The sequence below is a fragment of the Micrasema longulum genome, unplaced genomic scaffold, assembly GCF_059751315.1.
Source record: "Micrasema longulum isolate JH-2025_06_02 unplaced genomic scaffold, ASM5975131v1 h1tg000821l, whole genome shotgun sequence".
Lineage (NCBI taxonomy): Eukaryota > Metazoa > Arthropoda > Insecta > Trichoptera > Brachycentridae > Micrasema > Micrasema longulum.
In genome coordinates this window covers 81,538-97,147 of record NW_028278013.1, presented here as the reverse complement: position 1 = coordinate 97,147, position 15,610 = coordinate 81,538, and the positions used below count along the sequence as shown (strand labels likewise).

Here is a 15,610-nt window from a genome sequence, read left to right as displayed (position 1 = left end):
AACTGAACGGTTTGGGTACCCACTAATGTTAGAGACGCCCCTTCTTTATTTACATTTAAGTCAAGATTGAAATGTCACTATCTAAATATTTAAATTGTTTCTTTATCCTTCTTCTTTCCTTCCCATCCCCTCTCCTCTCTTCATAGTAAAGTGTTATTTTTTTTATACATATATTTATTTTTGTTAATCTTTGCTTTTAATTTTTTTATAAAATTGTAAGATTCAATATGTCCATATATTTATAATTTTCTCAAACTGAACGGTTTGGGTAGGTTATTTATAATGAAGAAATTGCCTTAAGGCAATATGCCCGCCCTTATATGTATATTTATTGTATATGTATATAAAGTGTCAATAAATAAATAAGAGTTCATATCTTTAGTTTAAATCCAGGATAGTGCATCTATTTTAAAAGAAGGAAAATTTAGAATGTTTAGAATCAATGAAATATTATCAGTAAAAAAAAAAAAAAATTTTTTGGCCTATAAAATATGCATGTTTCTGTGCGATCCTCGTTTTACAATGTGGTATTTCTAACACACGATTCCTTCTTTGACTTAATTCCTTTAATGCATTCAGAATCTCAATCTTTTACGAGTTCTTCTATTATAAACCATCACACAAATATTTCCCATTAGTTTGACGCAGAATTAGTTCATTAGCGGTTTGTATCAAATAGATCTTCAAGATAGTAACATTTCTAAAACACAACTTATTCCAATGATCCCGTGGATTAAGGAAGATTTGTGATGCGTGTACTTAATGCATTCCGTCTGCATCGGAATAATTGGCGATAAAATATTGAAGCAACTCCCTCCGGCAGTTTCCAGCGAAGATAGGCTAATTCGATTCCTATCGTGGCAATAAAGCGAACAAAGGGTACATTAAGATGATAATATATTCCATGTTAGATGCACTTGCTTTATGCTGTCGTAAAGATCGTGTTTTCATTTTGAAGAAACCTACCTCACTAGTCATAAATTATAACAAATTGACGTTTAAACTACTAGAATAAGTTATGGAATTGTATGTTTTAAAAAATAAAATCTATTAATATTAATTAACTGATGAATGAGCATTTGGATGTACTCAAAATATGGTCAATAAAACAAAAAAAATATTATTATTCAATCACACCAAAACCAGAATTCTAAATAAAATATAAATTAAAGATTTTTGTTTTACGTTTTTTGCAGGAAACAAGAATATTCAACCATGCCTAACTCTGACCACCGAAGTATTTTCAGTCCAACGCAGGATATCAAAAGTCCAGTAAGTTTAAATTTTATGTATTTTACATGTAACGTAAAAAATGTATTAACCTTGTGTTCGGACGTTTCGGCTACCATTAGAGGAACCGTCTTCAGAGTAAACTGTGGTAAACAAACAGTTTACTCTGAAGATGGGTCCTGGTAGTCAAAAACGTCGGAACGAATCCAACTTACACGCCATCACCCAAAATATACATATTGATAACAGTAATTATAAAAATCTACGCACCTATGAATTTTTTTGCAACTTTAACTTATAAAGATTGAGTATTGTGCCTCTTCATAGTGAAGTGTAGATTTTTATTTTATTTTTGGTTCAAATTTTGTATAAAATTATAAGTTTCTGTATTATTTCCTATAATATGTACATGTCTTTCTTATTTTCTCAAACTGAACGGTTTGGAAGAAACTATGGCCTGTAGGCTGACTGCTTGCCCTTATAATATATCTACATAAAATATACATGTTTTTATAATGTTAAATAAATAAAAAAATAAGTGTTGTTAGATATTAACTTATTTGATTTAAACTCAATGTGATATTTTTTAAATTGTAAAAAAGTTCATATATTTGTTTTAATTTTCAGCCAATTTCACCGAGAGAACCTCCTGCTTGTGTTCAAAATGCGATGATGAATAAAGAAAAGAAACCATTCACTTATACACCTGGTGGTCTAGATCTTTCTCAAATTCGATCAGAGAAAATGGCGAGACGTCTTATGATAAATGCCATGAGTCCTGGTGTGCAAGAAAAGCCATCACCTCCTCCTTTCACACCATCATGCGATTCACCAACAGTAAAACCATCTCTCAATAACTACTACAATATGCCCGTTGCAGTCTTTCCAATGATGCAAATTCCAGCCAATCCAAAAGAACTATTAAAAAAAACCAATGGACCTTATAGTCGAAGTGAATCCATAGATAGCGCATTAGAAATTAATAATACCAAGGATTTGAAAGCTGAAGACGGTTCGGATTCTTCTAAAGATATAAACTCTTGTCAAGAAAAAAAAAATCATATGGATAACAATTCAGCCAAGGAACTAAAACTAAATAATCTCGATATGACTAATGATAAAGGATCAGTCAATGACCCCGTAAACGATGTCGTAAAAGAAACAGTGCAAGAAGCAGTCAAAGAAACAGTCAAAGAACTAGTGAAACAAATCCAAGAATTAAGTGAGAAAAAATACGAAAAATTAAATTTGAGTGAAAATAAAATTGACAATACCATTAATCCTGATACTTCTATTCAAGAGCAAGAAAACGAAATGAATCATATCGATACCCAAAAAAATATTCTGCCAGTAAGCAAACTAGATATAAATTCCAATATATGCGATAAATCTTCGACTCCAACTCCAGTAATAAATATTGAAAAAAGCGAAAGTAAAATATTCAATGTTGACGAGTCCTTAAAAAATCAACAAAATATAAATGGTTTTCAAGCGAATTCACCATTTTCTGAAGACAAAAAGAGAAAACAATCTATCGAAAAAACAGATGACGATGGCGATATCACGCCTAAAATTAATGTCGATACAAAACTTTTTGAAACAGTTCTATCTGAAATGAAAGGTAAAGAAGATTCAACTAAAATTCTTAAAGAAGAAACCGGAACGCAAGATGAAAAAATTCAAAAGAATAACTCGGTTAGTTCAATTCCAATATCTGACTCAATAAATAAACGAGATAATAATTTTATGAGAGAAAATCGGGACGCTATAGTAGCACGGAGAAACACGGAAAATATCAAAAGTCTCAACAATGATCTTGATAGCCTTCCAAGTTTAAGTCTTTGTTCCAAACGATTTTCATTTTTAAGCGAATGTTCGGCTTTGAGTGAAGAGGATTCAATTAATTTACTGACTAGAATACCACCAAAAATATCATTAATAGAGCGAAACTTACAGAAAGAAGTTCCCAGTGACGCTCAAAAAATTGAAATTCTTCCGCCTTGGAAATTAGAAGAAAACCCTGCGGGTGAACAAAATGATTTTATTAAATCTTGTGATCAAAAAGATGTTTCTTGGAGCTCTTTAAGAAGTTTATCTCCAAAACCAGTGAATTCTATTGTTCAACCTATAAAAACGTGCAACGAGTATGAAAAAAGTTGGTTAAACAATACTTGGAGTAAGCCTAATCCTGTAGAAAAATTGACTCCAGTAAATGCTTCTGATAATAATGACGGTGAACCAGCATGGAAACGGGAATTAAGAGATATAGCAAATCAAAAACGCGCATCAAAAGAAGAAAGTGAATTTTACAAAGAAGATATAGAGCCTCCGTGGAGAAGAGAATTGCGAGAGCTATCAGAGTCTAGACTTTTAAAAGAATCATCACCTACGAAATTAAGTAATCCTTCGCAATGGAAACCAACCTGCAAACTTAATTATAGCAAATCAAATGTGGAAGATAAATCTTCACCTGTAACTAATCCCCTTTGGAATCAAACGATTCGCCCAAAAACATGGAAAGAAAGAAAAGCGGACTTATCTAGAGACAAAGAGGTCGATATACCAGAGTGGAAAAAGATCAGTGAATTGAGAAGAAGTTTTGTAAATTCATTTATCAATAAAAGTACATCGAGTTCATCTGCATGTAGTTCTCCTGCCAGAGAAATAAGGAAAACACCAGAGATAACCGTGGAGATTGCCGGCCATCCAACCAGTACTCCAGCCGCTCCCATAAATCACAATGCATACACATATCCTTGGGAATCTTCATCAGAATCTAGTGCAGCATTCTCTCCAGAACCGTACCTATTCGATAGAACTCCCACGCCTCAATCGAGAAATAGTCCATATAGGCAGACTCCGCAGTATGTCTACGCTGATTTGCAGTCGCCTGTTATTCCAAGGTAAGCTGAACTTATAAATAGGCTGAAAATGTTTTGTCTTGTATTTTTGTCTTGTATTGCTATCCAAGCATTTTGATATATTTATCTCACCAACGTTAAACGAGAGTTGGCTTTTGGTTATATTTCCAGAACAAATATTACATTTATATGTCAGTGGGAAGATTTGTTGACCTTGTTAATCTACTGGCGAATATATTTTAGCCAGATTTTTAATCCGTTTAGTAGTTCAAATAACATGCTTTTAATTTGTTTATGCTTCTTTGGAATCATTGTGATACTTAAATATTATTATTGGACGGTAACGCCCAACATTCACTGTAAATCGTTGATTCTTTCATGTTTTACAGAGAATTTGGCACACTTAGTTACGAGCCAAATAGACGCCAGCAGATAAAGTCTTGCCCCATCCAATCAAGATCCTTCAAGTATCTTCAACTTCTGACTGGAACTACGGACACGTATGAAGATGATGAGCCCTTCATTCCCCAATCACCACTTCATGCTCACTTGAGACCGGATAATTTATAAAGTCCATATTGTCGTATTTATAAGTTAATCTACGTAATCTAAGATCTAATAGTTATAATACTTTAAAAAATTAAAACGTTGAAAAAATCCGCTTACCTTTATTAAACCATTTTTATTTTAAATTTGTTTTGAACAGATTAAAAACTCAATTAATGCTTTTGAGTATTAAATGAATTCTGAATATGTACATAATGTATTTATAAACTTAAGTAATTATATTTTGTATAAATTAAATAACTATTTAAATTTTTACGATTTTCAATACCTTCATAATGTTTTTACATAATTGAAAAATAATAATCATGGTTTTTCAGAAGATTGATAATCCACATTTCATTTTAAGTTATGAAATAACCATTAAAAAATTATCATTTTATGTTCGTTTACAAAAAAGTACTTCTACAGTAAATCAATATACTATTTATAACGAAGAGAATTGCATATATTATTTTCTGGTGTCGTGATTATTCAACTTGACTTTACTAGACTAGACTTATCTATCAACTTGCACGCTGAAGAATTAGTACAAACAAGCTTAATTTAGTTTAAATGTAATGTATTATATATATATATATATATTATATAACCGCTCTTTAACCGAAATTTGCAGCTTAAAGAAATGCCTCCAGAGAGTGTATATTAATATTTTGCTTCTATGGTAAGTACTTAGAATGCAATGCACATTTATTTTTTTTCTTTTATATTAAAACAAACTGATTTATGAAGTTTTGTGTGCCTTTTAGCTCTCTAGTTACAAACCCGTATTAAGCGGAAATATATTGTATGAGTTAGAATAACTAAATATGGTATTTGTTATTTGAAAATATTCATTTTCATACATGACGGCAATATGAATATAGCCACACTTAAGGTCCAGTTCAGAGAACAATAAATATTTTGATGAAAATCAGTGTTTAACTAAATATTTATTTTATTTTATTTTATTTTATTGAAATAAACGGCACTTAGTGCCTTTTACATATTAGTTACAAATACAATTAAATATACATACATGTAAACATAATTATAAGTAATACAGAGCATTTAAAACAATATTATTAATTTAGAAAGTCTAAGAAATATAAACTATATAAATAAATAAAATATTACCAGTTATAGAATTATCGATAAAAAAAGATAATTTGGTATTAGAGATACTTAGAACCAGTTAAAAAAATATATATAACTAAGAAGTAAATTTTGAATAACATTAAAAAAAAAAATATATATATATGTATTATTATTGAAAACTAATATTTAGGTAAATAGTATATGTTTATGTATAAAAATATATAATGATGTAAAGAAAATATTGTCGGGTCTTAAGCATTTTAGATCCTGAACCCAGGACACGATTATTTTCCGTTTGATTTCCTTTTAGGAATTTATACCCGAGAGTAGCCATGAAGTCGAAAACCACTAAGGCTTCTAGTTCCATTTGTACACATATTTTATTGCATTAGGCTCCATTTGAATTTTAGCATTTTACGAGAGAAAACGCATTCACTACAGTGTCTTCTAACCTCTTTGTAAATATTATTCAAATGTGCGATGATTGACAGTTTTGAAAATACATTAATAAAAATACGTAAATAATACGTTTTTAACATAAAACGTGCTTATTCTTTTCACATTAATGATTTTAGTTCAATCAAATAATGTTACCGTGAGATTTACAATAAAATACTTAAATTTAAAATATACGGCGGCCTCTGTGGTGTGGCGGCCTCTGTGGTGTAGTGGTCAAGACGCTTGACTCTCGCACGGAAGGTTCCGGGTTCGATTCCCGGTGAGAACACAATTATTTTTTTTTAAATGTGATTTTTCTCAAGCCTGGGTGTTCTGTGATGAAATTCACCACTGTAATTGGGCCTTCTGGCCTTTTGTGGTGCAAAAAAAATATTTACAGTTTTCATTAAATGGTGTACAATAATTATCTTATTTCGCGTGTCAAATACAATTGACCAAGATTTCGAAAATAAAAAATATCTCGAACAGTCACAAAACGAGGATGTAAAAAAATATATCGATATTGTAAAAAAACGGATATCGATTCTATACAAAGTTATACGTCCCAAATGAAAACATTGGTTACCAAAAGGTTAAAACTAATGGATATTCCTACCACTACTTATGATATTACATTTTACCTATACTAATAACGATATAAGTATAGAAGAGTTAAGCGTTGTAATATTGTACAGCATTATCTTACCCTACTCCACCTGAATATTATTATATTGATGGTAATAATATTTGAAACGTAAACAAGAAATAGCTTTTCCTCGGTTGTCAGAAAGCCTTTTATTATTTTTAGAAATATGTTTCACACGAAAAAGGCAATTTGCATCTTGTTGATCCTAAATAGGTATATCCCACAAAATGCGATTTTGTACGTGGAAAGTTCATTAGATAATATTTTAGGTGAGCATTTTTACCATAGCATCATTATAATAATCTTCAAATTAAAAATGAAAAATGAAGTTTATGGTGAAGTTGGTAAATATAATCCACATAATATGAACTCTGCGTCTTATTTATTAAGAATTTTTAGAAATTCTTGAAAACAAGTGAGAAATTTTAAGGTGAATCTAAAGACCGCTCCTGAAAATTAACATGTCACAGATATGTAAAAATTAAAACACGGTTATTTTGAGTGACTCCAAATATTTGTAGATTAGGCTGAACTTAACCTTTAGGGAGCTATTAAGATGGAAATTTCTCGCAACACAGATAAAAAACATTTCTGCGAAAGAAATATGGAATTTAGCCATTTACAAGGTTTGTGATGACATGTCACCGGTTGGTCAAAGTGGCCACTTTACACACTATGTAAAAATTACCATTCTGACAATGTTTAAACCTACACATTTCCTCAACTCTTCTATCTGTTCACTTTTGTGAAGGTTCAGGTGCTAGTTCAAATAATGTTGTTGTTCGAAAAACTTTTAAAGAAAATATTATTATTATAAACACATATATCACCAGGAACCGAACCCAGGACCTCAAGAATAGTAGGCAAATGCGTCAACCACTACATGAGGTGGACTTATTTCCATTTGATTGTCTTATTTAGAACTCTTACCTGAAAGCATTCATCGAGCGGAAAACACTCATTTCGCACACAGATCTGTATTTTTCATCCACCTGGACACATAAAATAAACTTGTAGAGATCAGTACTTTTTCTCTTAGATTTTTTATGCATCGGTCATTTTTATATAATTGAAATAGTTCTTGAAATGTTTGGTTAAGTGGTCTGATTTGTTCTTTGCATCCATTTCATATAGGTTTAAGGCAACTTTAGGAAAATCGCTTTAAGATAACTCTAGGAACATAGCTTTAAAAAGCTGAGAAAATATGATGATGCTCCAGTGACACCTTGCGGCTGAACATGAAAACGCTCTCTTGTAAGAAGGAAGGTTTGCCCTTAAGTCTTAGCTAGGAAACAAACCCTATTATCGTCACATCTTTGCCAAAGTGGAATTGATTTTATTTTATTTATTTATTTACTTCTTGGACAGTCAAAAATGAGCACATTCGTGGAACGTTTAAGATAGCAAAAGACAAAAAAAGGAAAACTGCTATGGCCATGAAAAGCAATTCGACGAAGAACACCTAACGAGAATAGTGCTTAACCAAAAAGTACAGGAAGGCCAAATTAGGCTTAGGGAAAGACAATTGAGAAAAACCTCAAAAAACTGAATTTAGCAGAAGAAACCATCCACGACAGACCGGCCTAAGTAAATGGACCATTCAGCCAGGAGGATGAAAATTGATTGAATAAATAAATGACATTACTGAGCCGGGAGATTCCAGTCATTTCTAATGTGAGTATTTTATTCATGTCTTTAACTCACATTTAAAGAAAGTTAAAAATTTTCTTAAAATACTGAATATTTTCAAAAATATATTGTCCAAATATTTTGATGATATTGATTATCTTAAATATATATCTCAAATATTCCCTAGAATCTATTTATGAAAAATATTTGTACATGTGCCGCTCCACTCTAAAACAGAATATCAGGTAACATTATGCTATGGATGTCACTAAAGTAGACTAATCAAGCTGTGGCCACATCCGCATTTGTATGATCTGTGATTATAAATACAAGATATTATAATGTTAAATGTTTTGGTAAAAAGAACAAATAGAAAAAAAGGTAAATTATGTATTGATAATGCACAAAATTTACATTTGAAGTGGTATTTTTGTGTTAACATAAATACGGCGTTGAATTCCTAAAAAAAATAACGTTTTAAGCGAAAGATTTTAATCAAATAATAAAGCGTCACCGAAAAAAAACACAATTCTGTTCAGAACGAATACTCTAATCCCCACGAAGATTTTTTTTCTTTCCTAATCTTTAACAAATACAGGAATGTCAAACAATGAAAAGGATCGTCTAGAATAAAAAAAAAAACAGCATCAGACATTGTGAGAGATTATGAACCTGTGATCACACCAACAATTTAAATATTTCTTAAAGGCAATTTATTGTACTTTGAATGGAAAGTATTTTATTTTAAAATCTCTCAATGGAGATTTATTCATCTTTTTGATTAAATTAAGAATAAAAATAGAAAAAGTTTTTTGAAGTATGTAAAAACATTTTTAAAAGTTTTCTGAAAGTTGCCAAAGATCACCAAGCTTCATATAAAAATAATAAATAATATAAAATGGTGTAGACCGGCTGGATTTCCTCCCTAGGGAGTTATTCATATTTAAATTTATTTTAACATAAAGGGAAAACATTTTTAAGAAGATAATATAGACGTCTAGGCATTTACAGGGCTTATGAGCTGTCATTGGCTGGTTTAAGTGGCCACTTTACACACTGTGTAACATTCACCATTCTGCCCATGTTTGAACATCCGCATTTCCTCAACTCTTCCATCTGTCGACTTCTGTTAAAATAAATTGAAATAAAATGATGCAATCTGGTTATTCATAAATTCGTTCGGTTATAGGATTCGTTACCACATATTCTACATAAGTATAGCGTAATACGAGGGGCGCGTATACTTTCACAAGACATTTGGGGAGAATTAATTCCCTTGCCGATTCCAACGACAAGGAAAGTAGGGGATAACTGACGAAGTCTTGAAAGGGCTTCTAAGACATTGGGGTGGTCAATAATCGAATATTATTGAATCATGCATATATCCCTACTTACAGTATTACACAATTGAAAAAAAGCAGGGAAAAAGACCGGACTATTACAGACAAATGGCATTATTAGTTACGGGTGGTCATATAAAAATATTATAAATTCAGTAAAAATAGTGCAAAGATTAATGATTATTAAAGTGAAATTAAAAAGCGAAGCAATAGAATCGATGTCTGATACACTAAATTGCGTGTCAACATGGACAAAAGAGTATGGTTTACTAATAAACCCATCTAAAACACAAATTATGTTTGCAGGTAGTCAAAGATTGCTTAGTAAGCTAGACAACCTTCACTGAATCCTCTTATTGTCAATGGTACCAATATTCAATACAGGAAATCCGTAAAAAATCTAGGAGTATAAATGGATGAACACCTCTTCTGGCGAGCTCATACTAATGAATTAAGCCGCAAAATATTTTTCAGTCTACACTCACTTAGAAGGCTGCAAAAATTCTTACCCATTAGTACTAAATGCACCCTTGTACAAGCATTACTACTACCCATTCTAGATTACGCTGATGTTTCCATGACTGATTTAAGCTGTGAGCAACTCAATAAACTTGAACGACTTCAGAATACATGCATAAGGTACATTTTTGGTCTTAGGAAATATGACCACATTTCTGATTATTGTAGGCAACTGAAATGGCTCAAAATTAGACAACGGAGAGACTACCACTCCCTTTCACTTCTGTTCAATGTACTTCATAGTCCTAACGCTCCTATATACCTGCGTGAAAAATTTCATCGCTTATCAGTTCATGGTTTACCTCTTCGTTCTTATTCTCAAGGCACTCTCTTAATACCCATCCACAATTCCTCTTTCTTCTCCAACTCATATAGTGTCCATGCGTCTCGACTGTGGAATCATCTCCCACCCACCATCAAAGATGTTACTACATTATCTCTGTTTAAATCACGTCTGAAAAAACATCTCCTTTCTCTTCCTTAATCTCTCCTCCTTTCTATTTTCCTCTTTCTTCTTTTTTTCCTTTTTCTCATTGAGTAATAGTTTTGATTTAAGGTAATTTATAAACAAATACGTTTATTTCTATTTTTATATACTTTTAGCTTTTTAATCTTTTTTTCTATTGAATATGTTCTGTAACTTGAATTATAAAAATAAAACTTTTATTCTATTGGTTAGTTGGAAGAAATTGCCATTTGGCAATAAGCCCGCCAATGTGCAAATAACATTATGTACAAAAGTTAAATAAATAAAAAAATATATAAAAAAACCTTTAACATTCCCAATAAAATAACCTTTTCAATTATTTAAGGTACTATCAAATGATAAAATCTATAATCAATATTCAATTCTACGCATATATAAAGTAAGTTTGAAAAAAACTTTGAATTAACTTATTAAATTAGATATCAAAATTATATTAAAATTACTACTTTTAGGAAAGTATCAATGAATTTATTTCTATATAATTACAAAAAAGATACATACTTTGGTTCTAATTTTGATGCAACAGGGAGGGAAAACATTTTTAAGAAGGGAATATGGAAGTCTAGGAACTTACAGGGCTTTTGACCTGTCTTTAGCTTTAATTCTTACTAAATAGTAAAAACTCAAATATTTGAATTTTCAGACCATTTCCTAAAAGCCGTAAATGACGTGCGCTGGAAAAAATGGAAATCGAGTTGTGGCAGAGTGGGATTTGAACCTTGGACCTTTTGTCCGGGAGTCCATAATACTACCAGAAGACCACAACCCAATTAATGAATAAACTTCATTATCAACTTGCCCCACGAACTAAAAATATCGGGGTTTTTATTAACTTCAAGCTGTAATTAGTATTTATTTACAAACTATCTCAATTAATTGGTTGTTGATGGCATATATAAATTTTAAATATAAAAAAATAATTAATAATAATATTTTTAATGAGCAATTACATTAAGTTTAGTATGTAATTTTTGGCCAAATATATTTTACGTAAATGTCAAAAGTGTTTGTTTTGTAAACAAATGAAATATTTAAAAAAATAATACAAATTTATGTTTTTGAAATGTTTCTTATTCAAATCAAATCAACCGTATCGATCCCGATACCACTTTCATGGCAGGATAACGCGCTGACCATTAAGCCACGAGGCCGACTTTTATATTACCTTCACTAACATGTTCTTCATCTCTGTTGTAATACGTTGAAATTATTTTTGTTCATATTGATTATAATGTAAGTTATAACTAGTTATTCAAGTTTTTTTTTGCAACTTTTTAAATAAATACAATATTTTCATGTTTATCAAAAAAAAACAAAATACGTAAATTATTGACAATTAGTGACAGTCTAAATGACGCGCGCAGATAGCATAGTGTTGTGATTGGCTGTGTTTTCGTCACGCCAGGAAAGTGTCCTCCTTCGGTTAAATTGACAAACAGATTGACATAACGTTGGAAACCCATTTCCATCAAAGTTGACTTCATCTGCACTCTAAACATATTGATTCTGCACGTGTTCATCTCTGATATATTTCCGCCGTGTGACATTCGTCTTCTTTTTTTGGATCGCATCACTGCATTCATGGTTAATGTTATTCGTTTGAGTATTAATGTAATGCAATGAGTTGATCCATATCTATAAGATTTGAGATCCTAGGTCAATCCCTAGCAGGGTGGCCCTTCAGAGAAAACGCATTTTGACCTTTCTTTGTACAAATGAATTCCCGTATTTTCTCCCAGCAGTGACAAATATGTGACGTTTTGATCTCCAAAACTCTAGATTATAAATTTCTATTATCATCAATATGTTTCTTTTTTAGGTGATACCGTGTGTGTTGGATTTGTTCCGACGTTTTGCACTTAAACCAGCGATTGACAGATCATAAGCCCTGTGGATGCCTATTTTTCAATATTCCCTTCTCTAAAGAGTTCATCATCTCTGTTGTAATATGTTAATATTAACAGCTCCCTAGGGGTTGAATCCAATCCTTATCTACAAAAATTTGGACAAACTCAAAACGTTGTTGATAAGTACACCTGATCCAAGAAGAAGTTTAAAAATTGAGAAATATTTTCGGGCGTTGCCTAGTATGTAGGTGAAATAATTCAATCATATGAATCTCACCCGTAACAATAAAGGTTTCAGCTCTCTAACTTCACAAATGTCAACAGATGGAAGAAACGAATGATGTTCAAATATAGTCAGAATGGTGAATGTTACACAGTACACCAGCCAACGACAGGTCATAAGCCCTGTAGGTGCCTAGTTTACCATGTTCCCTTCTTTAAAGAGTTTTTCATATCTGTTGTAATATGTTAAAATATTACATTTAGCATAACCAACCAACAAACTACCAAAATATAACATAGTTCGCCCCAACTGAGAACAAAACTCTCTTCTGATTCGCTTGGCGCGTAATTTATGTATTTTTTAATAGCATAGATATATTTAACTGGCGATAATCTACATTTAAAATGAGAATTGAAAAACTATTGTTTGAAAAAATATATATTTCTTTTTAAAAAAAAAGTTTTTACATTATGAATTTAAGATGTTTCTATTCACTCGTATCAAACACACTCACCCTGTCCATAAACTCACACTTACACCCATATCCACTCACACACATATTCACATACCTACCAAAACCACACTCTATTTTCTTACCCACGCATCCTGACACACAAAAACATGCATACACGCATACATGCAATCTAAATTAATATCGAACTAAACTGGATATTTGTAATAGTATTACATGTTTTTTTTTTAATGTTGCATCTTATTTTTGTATTGCTGTTATTTTTCTGAATAAACGAATTGAAAATAAAATAAAGGCAAAGACAAAGCAATTTTTTTTCAAATGACGTAATAACCTTTACCGTTTTGTATTACTTTTGGTGCTCATTTTTAAACTTGAAAAAAATGGACGCAACTTATGTTAACATCTAAAATATCAGCAAGATTCCAACAATTTGCAAAAAAACAGTACTTAGTTGAATTCTAAAAGCTGCTCATATATAATAACATTACTTAAAAGTGCAGACTCAATAGCCCATGAATTCATTTTTGGTTTTCTTCCCGTGCGCCGTTTGCATTTTATTCCTCTATAAATGTGTGTGCAATTTCTAGAGTGCAAGTAATATCACCAGTATAATACTGCATTAAGCGCCAAATAGGGATGTGAGTGCGTTTATGGTGGCATTAACAACATTTATTGCTAAATGCTTTCTTAGAACTACGTACTATTCGGTCAGGGGGCATTTGCTAAGTGACTTCTGCATCAAAATAAATCGCCTTCGTCTGTGACAGAATTCGCGATCATATATTTATTTATTTATTTTGACAATTAAATTATTAGTACTTTAAAGAAATATAAACGAAAAAAATACAGAAAGCATTCTCGACACTTCCGTTGAATCTTTATTTCGTGAATGCGAAATTACATACGTTACTCTCGTTACTAGGAGAAATTTTTGTTTGTTTGTCATAAAAAAGTAAAAATGAAAGAAAGAAAATTATATTGTACAAAACATTTATTCATCGAAATCATTAGTGCAACTGTCTAACCCATAAATAATTAGTCAATGATAACTAAAATATGAAACGTATGGCATAATCATCAGATTAATTTGACGTTTGAAAGTTTAGTCAATTGCGGTGTTTTCAAGTGCAGTCAGAGAGGTTTGTACAAATTGTAGATCGTATACTCGATCGCTTAAAACTGAACTGAGCGCGCGCCGTGCCCACACAAGCCCAAATTCAAACTCCCAAGCGCAGAGCTCTGAAGTTACCTTGCAATCCTCCCCCGGCTTGCTAACAAAACGGACTATTCAGTCAAAATTTGAGATATTTTGTAGTCCTTATATGTTTTGCACAGAAGGCCCTTAAAAGTAAGGAACAATAAATTATACACATTTGGTAAAATTAATATTTGAAACAATAACTTTGTGTTTTTCTGTAAATGTAAATATATTTTTTGATGTTAGTTTACAGCCTTGATAAAGTAACAGTCATGTTCTGAAACCGATCTTCAGATTAAATTTATTAGTCGCGTACGAAAAAGTAACAGTTACCGTTTCACAAATCAAACTGTTTCCTGAAACTGTTTAGCGGAACGCTAGCTTTTAACTGCTTTTTTCAAATCATTTTTTTTTTGCTTTCCATATTTTGATTTCACTTAATTTTTACGTCATGAATCAATACCGTTTAATCGTATCTCAATTCTTGGTGTTTAAGTTACGTCAACAGTTTATTTTTGTGAAGCTATTCCTAGAAAGTTAATGTTTTGAAATAAAGGTTTAATTTTTTTATCCCCTCTAGTACGTAAATGTTTTTGGCGCCATGGCAGATAACGGTCAGCTTCACAGTTGACAAAACGAGCTGTCTTGTGACGATGGGACTACTGACAACTAGAGATATATTATTCTGCAATCAAGAATGAACATTAAACTTCTAAAATAACATGTATCGTGAACCTTTGAAATTATTTTCAGAAAAGAAAGCCTAACGACAAGTGAAACAAATAAGACCTAGGATAATCAAAGTGACGTAAGCGACTTCAAATACACGCTAATAGTTATCAGTATCACAGGCGTGGGATGCGCACATTAATTTTGAGTAATGTTTGTTGAAAAATAGGACGTGTGTTAATTTTTATGAATTTGACCAAAGATTTTACCCAATTTGCGTATTACACAACACAATATTCGTTGGGTCAATTTTTTCCCAATATCTTGTATCATTTTCTGATTAATCTAACACAAGCTTAAGGCTAACAAATTGTGATAAGATTAATAAAAAATACAAGTACATAAAG

General features: G+C 31.4%; 1 protein-coding gene across 3 annotated transcripts in view; it reads left to right on the top strand.

The window, feature by feature from the left end:
- LOC148278831 (uncharacterized) overlaps positions 1-4,909 on the top strand; it is a 55,159-nt gene extending 50,250 nt beyond the window's left edge. Inside the window, exons 2-4 of one of the 3 annotated variants that reach the window (XM_088230831.1) lie at positions 1,197-1,272; positions 1,858-4,133; positions 4,499-4,909. In XM_088230831.1, coding sequence (XP_088086957.1) covers positions 1,216-1,272; positions 1,858-4,133; positions 4,499-4,661 — 2,496 coding nt within the window. In that variant the 5' untranslated portion in view covers positions 1,197-1,215 and the 3' untranslated portion in view covers positions 4,662-4,909. Of the gene's footprint in view, positions 1-1,146; positions 1,273-1,857; positions 4,134-4,480 lie in introns of all 3 variants that reach the window. The other 2 variants (XM_088230829.1, XM_088230830.1) reach the window with 2 other exon arrangements.
- The last annotated feature ends 10,701 nt before the right edge of the window (positions 4,910-15,610 follow it).